The sequence below is a fragment of the Perca flavescens genome, chromosome 5 (assembly GCF_004354835.1).
Source record: "Perca flavescens isolate YP-PL-M2 chromosome 5, PFLA_1.0, whole genome shotgun sequence".
NCBI classification, from domain to species: domain Eukaryota; kingdom Metazoa; phylum Chordata; class Actinopteri; order Perciformes; family Percidae; genus Perca; species Perca flavescens.
The window spans coordinates 5,401,813-5,418,287 of NC_041335.1; the positions used below are offsets into that span (position 1 = coordinate 5,401,813).

The window sequence follows — 16,475 nt, forward strand, 5'->3', positions numbered from 1 at the left end:
CAGCAGACAGAGGTGGGAGATGAGACACACACAATCTTTGCTTCAGACTGAAAAATGACTGTTTTGAGGCTTATTGGTTGCCATGGACCCAGCAGGACCAACCATAGCGGGGGGCTGTAAATGATCATACCTCCGCTGGTTGGCTGGAGGAGCGTGATCCCCCAACACTCGAGGTGAACAGACATGGGCTTGAAATCTGACCTTAAACATCTGACCCCTGGCTGTGTGATTATTGAATCAAAATATCAAAGTCATATGTTGTGGGTGTGGAGCTCTTGCGCCTCCCACAGCTGTGCTTGTTTTCTCTCAGTGCCCTCGATCTTCTCTTCGGTGACTTCTGCTGCTTCACAGCTGCTTCACAGCAGCAGCAACACTGAGCTGTGCGGACAAAGGCAAAACCTGCAAAACCTGGTGGTGTTCCAAAATACTCCAATGTCTAAACCAGGGGGTTTCAAGTAGGGTGGACCAGGAAAACCATTGCATTGCAACCGATAAATAACAACACCTCCAAATTTGTTGCTTTCTTTCAATCTAAAAGGGGTAACCCCAGACGAGAAATTTGGTGCAGAAGGAGAGGAAACACTGATACATTTTTTCATGTATGGCATGCTTTTCTATCATGTGTAGAAAAATGTGCTCTGGTTTATATATATATATATATATATATATACGCAAAACAATATCACCCCACCCTCCCCAGGACCCAGAGGGCTGACAACTGTAGTCACAGTCTGCCTTTTAATGTCTTTGCCAATTAAAAGCCACAAATCCACATCCACCTCCATTGATGCGGGCTGTTGAAAGTTCCATATAAACTATGTCAAGAAAGGTCAGAAGCCACTGCTTAATGGTCAAAGTGTTTTGGGGCTTCCAGCACACCGCCACCATTTTCTTTGCAGCTGAAAGCCGGGTAAGGACTATCCTTTTCGGACATTTAGAAATCTGTCATTCAGTCAAGTGAGAACTGGTAGTGTTGTGGGAACTGTCCCAGAAACGAATGTCGTCAGCTCTGAGGCAACATTGTGCAAGAACCGTGCAAAGGGGCGACACTCCCAAAACATATGCAGAAATGTGCCCATAGTATTTAGCGAACACAATGTGCTTGAAGCATCACCGATAATTTTCATTAGGCACAGCCTACAAGGGGTCAAATAAGTCCTATGGACAAAATGATAGTGGATTTGCTGGTGGTCGGGATTTCTAGAAGCCAATTTAACATTATTCCACACATTGCTCCAGTCAAAATCTTTTATTCTTTCCTTGTTTATTGCTTTGTTTGTCTTTATATTGTTTGACTATTGCTGAATGATTTATTGCTGAATATGGTCTGTCACCTGACTACCTGTCCACAACAATCATGTGACTCTTCTCCTACTGACCATGTGACTACTGGCCAATAGGCGATTAGATACAGTACAAATGCAAACATTTTATACTTGCCTAAACGTTACCCTCCTGAGGGCCTCAGTGTCCTTGAACCCTTGTACACTTGGATCCTAGATTGCCTGATTTAATTTGGATTAGTATACAAAGTAAGTAGTACTTTGTAAACTTTGCAACAGTATGTATGTATGTAGTATGTACATTGTGTGTGTGTATGTGTGTGTGTGTGTGTGTGTGTGTGTGTGTGTGTGTGTCTGGCTTGACGACAGGAGTGACTATAGAAGGCATTGGCCCACTGACAGGGATGACTCCGGTGGCCAGCAGGATGATGATGAGCACGATGATGAGGACGACCACCACGACGACCACGATCATCTTGACATTCTTCCACCAGTAGCTGCGCGCCATTTTCTGAGACGTCTGCTGGAAGTGCTGAGCCTGAGCAGGGAGGGAGACAAGACAATATATTACATTGAAGCAACACATCTGTCTTCCTGACACACTGGTCTACTTAAGAAAACAGACCCCCAACTCATCAACGTGTCCCTGATAGCTCATTAGCTCCAACCTCTAACACTACCTGAAACACTTTGTACAGAAAGCATATAATAACATGTTATGGCCTTTTGACATAGCAAAAGGAAACAATACACTAACATCAAACCCAAAGTCTATGGGAAAATGACCCTACTTTGATTTATTACCTCAATAAACATTTTTATGAGTTTTAAGTATCAACGCAGCATGATGTTCATTTTGTAAATGATGGTCCCATTTATTTACAAATGGACGACAAAGCAGGGGATGCTCACACCGACCTGTCAATCAGGACAGAGGCTTAGCAATGCTGACCATGGCCTTGCTCCTGTGTATGTCACGGGGCGGAAGTGGATGTTTTTATTTGAGCATGCTTTTATTGGATTGCTGTGTTTTTATTGTTTGCTGTGGTTATATCTTTATATTGCATGCTTTTATTTTGAAATGTGTGGTGTTTTTAATGTTGACTTCCGCCAGTGAACATTTTAGCAGGCCTAATCAGGCTAATGACTTTCACCTGGGGGTGAGAGGGGGTTGATTGGCCCTTGTATAAAAGGGCAAGACCTTAGAGGAGCTAGGAGAAACAACCTTAGAGTGCCCTGAAGCTATAGATGAGAAAACACAAACCCTGACTGCTAGCGGTAAAAAGTGGAAGAGTGTGAAAACTCTCCCTCCCGCGTAAGTCCTTTTTTTGAGACCGGTGTTAGGTGGTGGTAAACGTGATGAAGTGGTAGCAGTTGCTGAGGACGTGTTACCGGCCGAAGTTTTTCTGTTACGGGTTATACCAGAGGAAGGCCGCACAAGGAGAGGAAACTGGTTGCCAGCAGAACCCTGTGGACATTGTAAAGTCAAGACTCCCGTTCTGTTTGGACTGTTTTAGTTGATTTTTAGTTTTTTTAATTTTTTTTAAGTAAATTTTGTTTTAACCTTTTGTTAAAATAAATGTGGTTCCTTTTTAACTTTTTTTTTTTTTTTTTTTTTATATTCATTGTTTTGAATACAGTTTTTACTGCTCTCCCCCGGAACAAAGGACCTGGTTGAATCTTTGACTTTTTAATTGGAATTGTTAGTCTTAAAGAGGTCTTAGGCCTCAAGAAAAACCTAGGTGGTGTTGTCGGCCCCTTGTTTTTTTTTTTATATACCATTTTTATATATTGGATATTTTAGCTTCAATGCGCCTGCCCCCCTCGCCTTTATGACATGTACATTAAAATAGCTTTGAATTTGTTTTTAGGTGTTAGTATTTTTGTATTAAACTTTAACCCTCTCACTTTGTGTTCACTTCAAAGGTAATTGGAACATTTGCTTGCCAAAAAATGTCTTGTTCAGTGTTATGCCAAGCTAGCTAGCTAGCATTAGCTGGTAATTTAAGGAAAACCATTCTGTACTGCTGTACATGGAGATGAATGGTGCCAGCACCTGGAGGTCCTTGTTGTTAAATCTCCACTGGGTGACTCTCTTCAAAAGGGTTAAAAATTGGCAACTCTTCCCCTTAAAGGGGTGATAGAATGCAAAACCGATTTTACCCTGTTATAGTTGAATAACGACAGTTCTGTGGGTAAATAGGACATACATAGAAGCTCTAAATCCCATTGACACCCCTTTACTATGAAAATCTCCTTTTGAAACTGCCGCTGAAAACGGGCGAATCTCAACAAAGCTAGTTGCTTACGTAAGCATCCCAAGACCTGTACCTTTTGTCACGCCCATGGGTGTATTAAAAGAACTGTCACGCCCCAACATTTTGTTGGATTCCCATAGGATACAGATTTGACCATTGGCAAATTATCAAAGATGTTTTATCAATATTAATAAAGTTATGAATATGGTTAATAACTGTATCAAATCGACAAACAATCAAAACGGGGCACCACCCTGCAAGTCAGGGACCAATAATCAAACTGTGGAACAGTCTCATTTCTGTGAAAATCCTTTAAAAGGAAACAAAGGAAGGGGTGATTTCGAGCACGGACCGGTTCAGCCAGCAATTATTACAACAAGTACACAAATAATCACAAGCAACTGCTATTTAAGTATAATAAGATTTATTAACGTCAGAATTATCAGTAGCTAATCAATCCTTCAATAATAAACCTTTTATAAAATACCTTTTTACAATATCACAACCAAAAACAAAGCAAAAACAAAGCAGCATTGACATGTCTGTGTGTGTGCGTGAGTGTGAGTGTGAGTGTGAGAGAGAGTGAGTGAAAGAGGAGGGGCGGTGTCGAAATGTAGTTCTAACAGGCAACTACCAAAATGGCTACTCCGGTGAGCTGCACATAACTATTTAGCCTCAAGAGGGCAGTAGTGGTGCTGGTGAAGAAGCCGGGGGGGTTGCTAGGCAACGCGCACGCTTAGCTGGTATGGTAGTTTCTGTGTTAGCTCTGTACAAACGTAAGCCGATTCCACGTGGTTAAGCTAGCAGCGCTAGCTCGGGAGCTACGTGGCTAGCTTGTGTGTGTGTGTGCGTGTGTGTATATAATTAGTAAAAGAAGAGTAGAGAAGAAGTGTAAAGAAAAGAGGCACTCTGATCTTAGTTATTGAAAAAATGACTAGTTTCCCTCAGCCCTGGACCACACGTGTAGTGTAGTAGGACAGACTGAGACTTTTGACTTATCGAGGGAAACGGCCACTATAACCACTCTAATGGCTAACAGCGGATTTACCGCGATTATCTCGCAGACAGTAACTAAACTCCGTGAAAGGAGTGACTTAGCAGGTTGCAATTACAGTTATACCCAGCTACTTAACAAACATAATCAACAATATCGTGATCCATTATACATTCACAGAAACAGATTAATAATCATATATGGACCATTACATGATTACAATCAGATCACATTAATGGCAAAAATGGTAGCGAACCCTTTGCTCATTAATAAAACAAACCAAAACACACCAATTTTATAGTCTGCCCAGAACTGTGTAAAAGCCTCCTTACTGTGTGTCGTTTGTCAGTTAATCTCTCGCCAGAGTTTAACGATCCGTTTCGTCCAGAGCAGTGGACGACACGGAATCCAGGTCGACATCAAGAAACGGGACGTATTCCTTTCTTGAATCCGGACTGATTAAACCCGCTGCAGATAGAGGAAATACTGGGCCAGTGTTCCTCGGATCCCCTTTGTATATCAGAGAGATATAAAATGTCCCAGCTCAATCTCGACCAGCGAGGTGATGCTGGCTAGCTAGTCCGGACTAGTGCACCTCCTGTCAGTAAACTGGGTTACCGTGGAAAGCAAAGAAGCACAAACTCCGACAGCTTTTATCCTTCCTCTGCCTCCTAGTGGCGGGGTGGTGCATTAAAAGGCCCGACAGCCAATGGGAAAAGCGCAAACTTGTCACAGGTGTGAAGCAGTTCTTTGTCTCACCACCAGTCTGCCTTGTTCCTCACATGTTGAAGGTAGATTCTCCATTTTGGCGACTCTGCCTGTAGGAGTTTGGTGAAACTGGCTTTGGGATTCACATGTAGGCCAAGATCCTTTGTCTTGCCTTCCCTGTGTCCTTTGTCTCTGCAGTCAGCTCAATCTGAGCCAAATCACTGTTTAACCAGCTTCTTGGTCCCCAACAATTTACATAAGCTACACAACTGACCTGAGACCAGGTAGCCTTCTGAATCTAGGTCGTGCAGATCTCTGCTATTCCATTACAAAATTCACTTCTGAAGCTTTGCGAGAAATCAACTATGTAAAGCTCAAATATGGGCCGCTTTACGAAAATGGATGGCTAATTGCAAATTTTGTCCGACTGTGTGTCGGAGTTCAGCGGCTGGTGCTGCCTGTGTTGTTGCCTCGCCGCCTGGCCTGTCTTACTTTACAAACCCCAGCCTGCTATGAGGTACTTGGAGCTCTGTCACGGCTGGCAGCCCACAGCACTCCATACCCGCGCAAAGTCACAGTTTTTTGGGCTAATGGACAACCAAACGCCGCTGCTCTGACAGAGCTCCAGGGCCTGCAACTCCCCTCTTCCTGCTAGCTAAATGGCCGGTGTATGTGAGTGAGAGCGCGGTCAGCGAGCTTGTTACGCCAGCAATCTCTTACCACAGTTCCAGTTAATCTTATAATGTGTGGAATTATAATGTGTTGAGTTATTTAAACAAACGATTGGGGAAATAAACGCCGCTTGTCCGCTAGTCTCATTGATAGAGCCTGCAGCTGGATGGAGCTAGCTCTATCAATGAGAGCTAGCTAGCCTCCTCTTAGAATTCCTCTGAAATTCACAGATATTCATTAACTATCTGTGATTTGTAGCTACACATAGGTAGCCAGGATTGAAGGGACAGTTACAGCTAACAAAACCCCTAATCTTCACAAATATTCATTAACTTGAAATCGGACACCGTTGTTAGCTTTATAAGATGTTTAGGTAGATGTTGTATAAGTGGCGTGACGAAATTCAAACTGTAAATATACTCGAATTACGACCAAAGATGAAGCTAACTATCCGTGATTTGTAGCTACACATAGCTAAGATTGAAGGGACAGTTGCAGCTAACGAAACCCCTATCTTCACAAATATTAACTTGAAATCGGACACCGTTGTTAGCTTTATAAGACCTTTAGGTAGATGTTGTATAAGTGGCGTGATGAAATTCAATTCAATTCAATTCAATTTTATTTATAGTATCAAATCATAACAAGAGTTATCTCGAGACACTTTACAGATAGAGTAGGTCTAGACCACACTCTATAATTTACAAAGCCCCAACAATTCCAACAATTACAGTAATTCCCTCAAGAGCAAGCAGTGCGACAGTGGCGAGGAAAAACTCCCTCTTGGGAAGAAACCTCGGACAGACCCAGGCTCTTGGTAGGCGGTGTCTGACGGGCCGGTTGGGGGTGTGATGAACAGTGGCGATAATAGTCACATTAATAGTGGAACAGTGACTGGATGTAGCGGGGAGCTGCAGGGTTCAGCAGGAAGCAGCAGGGTTCAGCAGGAAGCAGCATGACATTGCAGGGCACCGCTGAGCTCGGCAGGGAGTGCAGCAGGACCACGGCGACTGTAAATATAGCTACTCTAGTTATGCCGGTGTTGTGCCGAAAAAAGACTGCCTGCCGAAATACGACTGCACACCGCTAGAGGGCGATTTTGGTCATGTTGTTCTGATATCCAAACCAAGAGTAAACAAAATGTTATTTAAAAAGTTAAAATAACTGTCCCATTTTTGAGCGGGGAAATATTTGTCACGAGTTTACATGAGAAACAGATTGGACATACATTAGATAACATACATACACATATTTATAGGACTACTAAAAGTCCTGAAAAGTTTGTCTTTGTCAGCCTTTGCAATCCTGAGTTATGGGTGTGCAGTCCTTTTTCGGCAGGGATATATGGTACATTTTATTTACAGAATGGACACAAAGCGACGCATGTGTCTGCTCAGAGCTCCGTGTGTTTTTTTCCTATTTATTTTTTCTTAAAAAACATTTCAGAGCTCTGTGTGTTTGAGCCTGAACCATAGGCCTATAGACTGTTAACAACACGTCACAGCAACACAGGAACTTAAACTTTGTGTTGCTTACAACAACTAGCTAGGCTAATGACATTTGGGGCTACAATTAAAACATTTGGGGCTGAAGCCCTTCAAAAATGACCTGGTTAATATTGGTGCGCATAACTATTTAGACTGACCAACATCGCCCTCTAGCGGTGTGCAGTCGTATTTCGGCAGGCAGTCTTTTTTCGCCACAACACCGGCAGCTGACTGCCACCCAAGATTAACTGGAACTGTGGTAAGCGATTGGAGGTGTAACAACTTCGCTGACCGCGCTCTCACTCTCACACACGGGCCATTTAGCTAGCAGGAAGAGGGGAGTTGCAGGCCCTGGAGCTCTGTCAGGGCAGCGGCGTTTGGTTGTCCATTAGCGCAAAAAACAGTGACTTTGCGCGGGTAAGGAGTGCTGTGGGCTGCCAGCCGTGATGGAGCTCCAAGTACCTCATAGCAGGCCGGGGTCTGTGAAGGAAGGCAGGCCAGGCGGCAAGGCAGCAACACAGGCAGCACCAGCCGCTGAACTCCGACACACAGTCTTACCAAATTTGCAATTGGCCATCAATTTTCGTAAAACGGCCCATAATTGAGCTTTATATAGTTGATTTCTCGCTAAAAAAAAGTCTCAGAAGTGAATTTAATAACGAAATAGCCCGACAAACAATGTATAACTTTGCAGTGTCTGAAATATGAGACCTGTCGAGTCTCCCATGTGTTTCTATGTAGTTTGCTCAAACCAATCAGCGCGCAGCTCATTTTAAATATTCATACCATATTTGGAAGAAAAGCTCTTGTTCCAAATAGAGCCATATTCACAGGGTAGTTAAGGGCCTATAAAATAGCATTCTGGCAATTTTCAGCCCAACCAATGTTACATACCCTATTAGGAGACCTTAAGGAACAGTGTAAAATACCCTATATAATCATTCTATCACCCCTTTAAACATTTAGTTTAGTCTCGCTTTGCCAGACATTCCTCCACAGCGCTGCGAAGGAGGGTCTGGCTAGTCCACACAGCATTTGGGATGGGAGAAGAATGTGCTCTGGTTTATTGGCATTTCTTTAAACCAATCACAATTGTCTTGGGCGGTGGTAAGCTCCGCACAGAGCCACAAAATGCCTGCAAAATTGCCTCGGAAAGTAACTTGATTTGGTGGAACATGTTCATTCAAAAGTTGTTTTAGTCGCGCAACAGAAAACTCAGATTGGACAGATAGTCTAGCTAGCTGTCTGGATTTACCCTGCAGAGATCTGAGGAGCAGTTAACCATAGTCCTCATAAATACACCGGAGTTTAAAATGCCAACATAAAGAAAGCAGAAGGTAATGAAAGCGAAAAGAGCGTGATCCGGCGGAATTTCCAGCAGCACAGGAGCAATCACAGAATTGAAATGTCATGGATATAGACTACATTTAGCTTAGTGCGCGTCAACCTCCCCAGCTCCACCCTCTCGTCAAAAATCGTAACATCTGGTTGCAAAAAACCAAGATGGCGATCTCGTATCACCAAACTCGAGGCTTCAAAACGGCAGTCCACAAACCAATGGGTGACGTCACAGATGCTAAGTCCCCCATTTTTACAGTCTAAGGCTATGATGAATAAAAATAAATAAATAAATGTCAGCCTGAGGTAGCGGGAGTAAGTTTCCAACAAGTGCTTTACATATTGTAGGGTAGGTGCTGTAATAATAACAAGCATTTACTGACACATTTCCTGTAATAAGAAAACTAGAATGACAAGTTGTGCACTTTACAGAAAGCGGTCACTCCCTGTGATGAGCAATGGACCTTTTTCACAGCAGACATTTTTGACTTGTCATAGTAGGAAAAGCACAGCTGAAATTGATAACCTTAACGATGGCTCAATTCCATCAAGTATCCCAGTGAGCTATTTCAGTGAGTCAGCACGCACAATACCAGGGCCTCTCCTAAGTGGAATGCAGCCATCAGTAATGGTTTTGAATACACCTGTGCTTTTCCTGCTATGACATGTCAACATGTCTGCTGTGAAAAAGGTCTATGCAGCCTTTGCAGTGAGGCATTTGAACCTCAGACAAAAGGTGTCGGATTAACGAGCTTAATCACCTAACGAGGTGCAGCTGGAAAAAAGGCTTTATTCAAAATTTGCATCAGAGCAAGAGAAAGGCCACACTTAGTCAGGTTCGTTTGTGTTCTGTCACTGTAACGTCCTCAATATGGGCTGGCCTCTACTGACTTGGAGATAATCAATTATCACAATATTTTTGACCAAATACATCGTTGTCGATATTGGGGCGATATTGTAGGGTTCACTATTGGTGCTTTTACAAAATAAGAGTTTTGATAAATAATAACCAATAATACAATATCTAAGTGAGTAAAGGCAAATAATAAAACAACTAGTAAATCTGGTAAGTTCAGAAAATGACATCACTTTACTGTAAGGCAGCCTTAAAAACCAGGAAAAGACAACACTTGTGTCATATCACTATATGAAGATATCCAAAATTTTTGATGAAATCTAGTCGGAGATTCGAGACTGTAAGACTGACCCCTTTTTCCATTTCCTCTGCCTTGGCGAGCAGGTCGAGCCCCTTTTCTCCACGTTCAATGACTTGTTCCATATTCTCCTTCATCTTTTCTTTGACTTCATCTACCTGATCCCTCAAGGCCTGCAACTTGTCCCGTGGCGCTGCCATTCCTCCCTGCTCCTGGGATGGGGTACCAGATAAGTTAATTAGTTAGTTACTTAGTTAGTTATTAGCATTACATGCAAGAAGGTAACCATGTTTTAGAGTTTAACCAATACCAATTCTATTTCTCAATAACCTGTAATTTCTAAAGTCCGTCACCGCGGCTGTTGTTGGTCCTGTATGGTAGTAGTGGATCTAAATACTGTAAATACAAAATAGGTAAAATTTTTTAGATAGTTGTACCCTATATAGTGTCTAATAGATTTTCCATTTAGATATTCCTGCATCCATTATTATGCTTCCTCCTCTTCGTCTCTAGTTTTGGTGCTTGGCAACAAACAGGCATTACATCACCAACTGGAACCGAATGTGCGTTAACTTGCAATCTAGGACCAGATTCACCAAACACAATTACTTCTGATTTTATTTTGTAGTAACTGGCAACAAAGATGCTTAGGGGAAATTTAGTGGACTAAAAGTGAAAGTTTCCAGAAATATAAATAACGTAATATAAATATTTAAAAAAAAAAGTACAGATATGTGAAAATTCTACCTAAGTACAGTAACCAAGTATTTGTACTTTATTATATTACAACTGATAATTTTTCATCATGCATGTTTCATCCAGCCTGCTCTTATCCCTCTAACGCAACACACCTCAACACAATCTAAGGAAGATATGAGATGATTCAAAATCAGGCTTGTGCATAGCAAGAGGCCCTTCAATACCTCGTCAAATCATATCAGATTATGTAAAATGATTTATTGTTTTTTCAATTTTGGGAACCCTTCAACTTAAATTGAACGCAGATGTGAAGGCTGCTCACACAGTCGTAGTGTGTGTGATTTATGAGCACAAATGTTATATACAGAGGAAAAAAGCTGCACAATGAGCCAGGACAGTAAATGAACAAAGCAACAGCCTGTGTAACAAGGTTTGGGTTTCAGCAATGATTTACCGAATCTGATTAACAAGGTTAATCGTTCAATGACATTTCCGATTTGATTCAACATCAATTAGGTTAGGGACATTGTAGTTACAATAACGATATTGATTGGAAATGAAAAGAGATTCTCAGAGAAATGATGCTGTGAATTGTACAAGCAAGAGGCAACTCTCAAATATTTTTTTATAATGCACTTGGTTAATGTTTACATTAAGAATTTGATTTAGAGTACTTTTTACTTAAAACTATAGTGCGTAGTTTCTGTCTCCCCCATGAGGAAGTAATGACAACTAAACTGTCGGTGCATCCACATGATACAAGCCATCCGTGAGCGGGCTCACCCCCAACTATTTCCTTACCATTATAGCTGCAAAGATGAATTGATTAGTTGTCAACTATTAAATTAATTAACTATTTTGATCATTGATTCATCGGTTTGAGTCATTTTTTATGAAAAATAGGAAAGATTCTCTGATTCCAGCTTCTTAAAATGTGAATATTTTCTAGTTTCTTCACTCCTCTGTGGCAGCAAACCAAATATCTTTGAGTTGTGGACAAAGCAAGTTTGAGGACGTCATCTTTGGCTTTGGAAAATACCGATCGACATTTTTCACCATATGACATTTTAGAGACTAAATAACTAATCGATTAATCGAGAAAATAACAGCTTAATCAACAATGAAAATAATGATTAGTTGCAGTCTTACTTACCATGTCTGTATTGTCTCTTGATGTGTTTGTGCCAAGCCTGTCACACATCTAATGCATTTAAAGAGCCCATGGTTACCTGAGCTTCCTGAAAAACAGGTCATCTTCACAGGTGACGTCATCTGTTAGTAAGTGGAACAAAAAAAAGTCCATCCAATTAAATCATACAAATTGATTGACCCTCACTGACTTGTTCCAACAGGAATCACATCACACAAGTATTCATACAATTTCAAGGGACCTTTAAAGTGCAAATGAACTTCAGAACACAACTTCAGAACCCTAGTTGAGGATTTTAGGGCGCGTCGAAGGAAGGGTAAGATGGAGGTAGATGAGTTTGAAAGAAGCAGCGGGAAGAAATCAGAGAGAGAAAAACAGAATAGAGAGGAAATTTCAAGTATAGGAAGCAGTTAGGAAAGAAAAGATTCAAGAAGTAAGGGAGAACAAATCAGAAAGGAAGCATGATGAATACTGTTTGCAGGACAAGATTAAGTTCTCACTATTTCTGGTCACAGTGATTAACTGCGCTGCTGAGGCCGGAAGGAAATCTGAGAGAATAGTAATAGCTATAGATGCTGCGATAAATATTGTTTAAATTACTGGAGAGGAAGAGCAGGGTCTGTTAAGAAAGGCTTTCAGGCCCTCTCAGAGCCTAGTTGCCAAAGTTAATTTAATTAGAGAATGGGGTGAGGGGTGGAGCACAGGAGCTTTTTTTTTATTTTGTATTTTAAAGTTTGATTAGATTAGCCTGACAAACCAGACCCACATTAAGACGTTGGGTCTGGGAATTCACCATTGGCAGGGCTCAATCCGAGCGGGATAAACTGTTGTCTTTCATATTCCCTCTGCACTCATAGCCAACCAGAGCAACGCTAGTTGATGCCGTATCCAGTCGGCAAAACTCAGAACACATCTTCCTTTTTTAAGAATGACTTCAGTGCTTAACTCCAACTTTTCTAACCTGACTCCGCCAGATGGATTGCTTTGCATTTGCTCGGCATATCCATCTGGGAACTTTCCGTTGGAGAACTTTTGGGAAGGGGAGAAAATACTGGTTAGCTGATTGGATGAACCATCTGTCTATCACCTATGTTGGTGATAGACGGGCCAAATCAACCAATCAGATCCACTAAGCGTATGAAAATACAACCACAAGCCCGGCCCTGCTGCTGCAGGCAAAGCATAGCTCGTTAGCTCAACAAGCAAGCAACATGTCGGTAAAGGATATTTGCCGTTTGTGTAACGAGAATTTAGGAATAAAAGGCACCATTTCAGGTTCCCGGACCATATTCCAAAAGAAGGATCCAAGAGAAAAAAAGCATTAGCGAGCGACTAACAGAATTAGGGCTACCGCTGGCTGATAATACTGGTTAGCTGATTGGATAAACCATCTGTCTATCACCACCTAACCCACCTCAAAACCAACGCTGATTGGCCCGGTTGTTTGGCTAACAGCTCCAAATTTTCTCTATCTCAAGATGCCAGACTCATTTGCGAGTGGAAAACTGGAGCTCGCGAGATCAAGACGGTCTCACGAGGCTACAAGTTTTCCAGAGTTGCGGCTAAAGACGATTCGAAAGACCGCTGTTTGCCAGCAGCAGCAGCCATCTTCTTTGTTTTCAAGTAGCAGGGAATTCACGTGGAACCGTCGCAACTCTGCCGTCCTTATGTTAAGCCCGCCCACCGACTCTATACACGATGTGATTGGCCTGACCAGAATTTGGTTTTTCCAGCTCGCAAGCCAATGGAGAGTTGCTAGATTGAGGTAGTCTAGGCTAAGATTAGATAGGAGTCTTATTTTTAATCCAGTAGAAAAGGGTAATACAACATTTGGATGCAAACTGCCTTTTTAAAACCAACGAAGAAGAAGAAGAAGAAGAAGAAGAAGAAGAAGAAGAAGCAAGAAACACAGCGGACAAGCTCTTCTGTTTCCTGTACCTGAATGGTTTTTGGTTCTAGTTCTAATCCACTAATTTTGATTGACAGCTAGGCCACTGATTGGCCAATTGGCCACACCATAGTAATTGTGAGTGTGGTATGATTAAAGTGGCCATATTATGCTCATTTTCAGGTTCATAATTGTATTTTGAAGTTGTACCAGGATAGGTTTATATGGTTTAATTAAAAAAAAAAAAACATATTTTTGTTGTACTGCACATTGCTGCAGCTCCTCTTTTCACCCTGTGTCAGGTCATGCACAGTAGCTAGGTAAGGATAACATGAGCTAGCTAGCTGTTTCTCCAACTTCGGCCTGTACAAGGCAGGATTAGCCGGGAGACTTCTTCTAAATGAGGGCGCACTTCCAACTTTGTGTGGTATACCTGCAGAACAGGGACATGTAAGTAGTTCTATACAATTTATTTTGTAGATTAGGGTGAATTTGTGTGTGTTGTAGCAGTGTTTTGCCATTGTGAACAAGCTAGCATGCTAGCGGTTAGCCCCCTAGGCCCCTTGTTTCGGCTAGTGACGTAGAAAATCCTGCAGATTTTGAAGGCAGGACACATATCTCACTCAAAACACCATGGATGGTTTTATTTCAAAGTTTGTATGCGTGTGGAAGCACCAGAGACACAAAATAACACCTCAAATCCCAGAAAAAGTGATTTTTTTTATAATATGGGCACTTTAATAAAAGGAAGTTAGAAACAGAAGTGGTTTAGTTGAGAACAACCATCTGTCTCATCTTATTTAATATCATTTAAGAAACCATCAGTATTATTTATTTCCCCTGATTCACACACATGCTACATTAGCCTACAACGTTTTGGTAGGGTCATAAAGATTTATTTCTACGGGTAGGACATTTGAGTTTAATTATTATTTTCAACAAACGTATGGGGCCTGGATCCACAACAAAGGAACAAAAGTGTGTTAAAACAACTCTTCTATTGCTGGGGCAGTGACTATAATTTTGAAATGGAATAGCCACTACAAGCGCGTCTCCATGGATGGTGGTCTGTCCATCAGACTGAAATATCTCACAATGTTCTGTTTGGTTTGAGTTGAAATGTGTACAGATGTCCGTGGGCCCCAGAGGGAGAATCCACCAGTGACTTTGGCAACCCCCCTGACTTTTCATCTAATGCTACCAGCAGGTTGACATTTTCTTGACTATCTTGACTAATATCATTTTGATGGCTTGCCATGCAATTATGGACATTCATAGTCCCTACAGAAAGAACTGTAATGACTTTGGTGACGTATATATATATTTATGTGTGCACCACTTTAAAAGATTATCAATTTCCTGTCATCCTGGGTGCATTCCCACCTGTATTTGGAGCTGTCCACTTGTGATCGGATCACTCAGATCGGATTTTAATACCAGGTGGAAACGGGGTGTGACAGTGGGCAGCCCTCTGGAGGCAAAGTAGACCTGACAGCTGACTCTTTGTGTTGAGGAGATCAAAGCGAGCATAACCGGTGTAAAGCTCATCTGGCAACTTGGCCTCACACATAATGGAGGCGCTCCTGGTTTTGTAGCCTGATATTCTGGACGTCTTTGGTGTTGTGGTCTCTCTCCAGTCTCTCCTGATGCCTCCGTTTTGCCAGTTTTTTGTTGTTGGGTCTTTTATGGCCAGGATAGCTCGAAGAAAGGAAAGGGCAGAGAAAGGGGGGGGATGCAGCAAAGGGCTGCGGGTCAGATTTAAACCCTAGTCGGCCGCTGCCAAGGGCTCTAGCTCTTGGCTATGCTGTATACCTCCTCTGGACAGGAACCCTGGCCTATCGCCTCTCCATTCATCCAGGCTCTCTGGTTGGGGAATGAATGGAAGTGCAACTCCTTTTGTCATCAATTAGTTTCTTCAAAGTGAAATATCCTTTTCTGTGAGGTGTTTACAATATGTTTTGTTCCCTATAACAGCGGTGGAAGAAAGCTTTTAGACTGAGTGCCTAGAATAAAGCAGTTATCAGATGTTATCAAAGTCAAGTGCAATGTCTTGCTATTGCTTAGCTGTGTTAGTACCAAACAATTTTTAGAGCCGGAGAAAATGTGTCATGTTGCACTAAGAGCTAAGAACTGTGAAAAGCATCCCCTCTGACCTACTTCCTCAAGTCTCAGATAGCAGCACTCTATATCTCCATCTAGTGGCTCTTTGACAAACAGCAAAGGAGGGGACATGATCACACAACAGAGCAGAGGTAAATATTATTTATTTCACATCAGACCATTTTAAACCATTAAACACCATTAGTCATCGGAATAAGACCTTGAGGATTCTACTAATCAAACATCCAGATACATCATAGGTCAGCTGAGCAGGATTGTGTTATTTCATCCGTTTCGAGAATGTGGAGTCAACATGAACATAGTTCAAGACAGAGACGGACCTGCTGCAGCTGGAGCCCGCAGGAACAGAAATGTGATGTCAATGTCCTCACACACAGCCTTAATTGCATCAGGATGAGCCAGTAAACAGTCAGGCAAAGAGATTAGGACTACTGCACCCCAGAGCCTTGTAACAAAAACACACAATTGAGAATTTGTTCCAAAATACACCTACTGCACTTACAGAAAATGATTACCAGCAGAGTAATTGAACTGTACCATTTTACGATTAATCAGTCTGGATTATCGGTTTATATATACGGAAATCACTTGCAGCTTTTATTGGTTCATTTTTGATTAAAAAAGAAAGAACAGGAATGACATGAAGCATTAAATAGATAGCCTCTAAAGAAACAAGATACTTTCATTAACAACATTTGGTTAAAGGCTGTTGCAAATATACAT

The 16,475-nt window shown here is 41.8% G+C and overlaps 1 protein-coding gene across 1 annotated transcript; it reads right to left on the reverse strand.

The window, feature by feature from the left end:
* Positions 1–229: 229 nt before the first annotated feature.
* Positions 230–10,127, reverse strand: LOC114555338 (vesicle-associated membrane protein 8-like; the record flags this gene model as incomplete). The annotated part of the gene is made up of 3 exons (XM_028577654.1): positions 230–378; positions 1,605–1,821; positions 9,948–10,127. Coding segments are annotated over 3 exons (546 nt in total), but the record flags the coding sequence as incomplete, so codon positions are not given.
* Between the last annotated feature and the right edge of the window lie 6,348 nt (positions 10,128–16,475).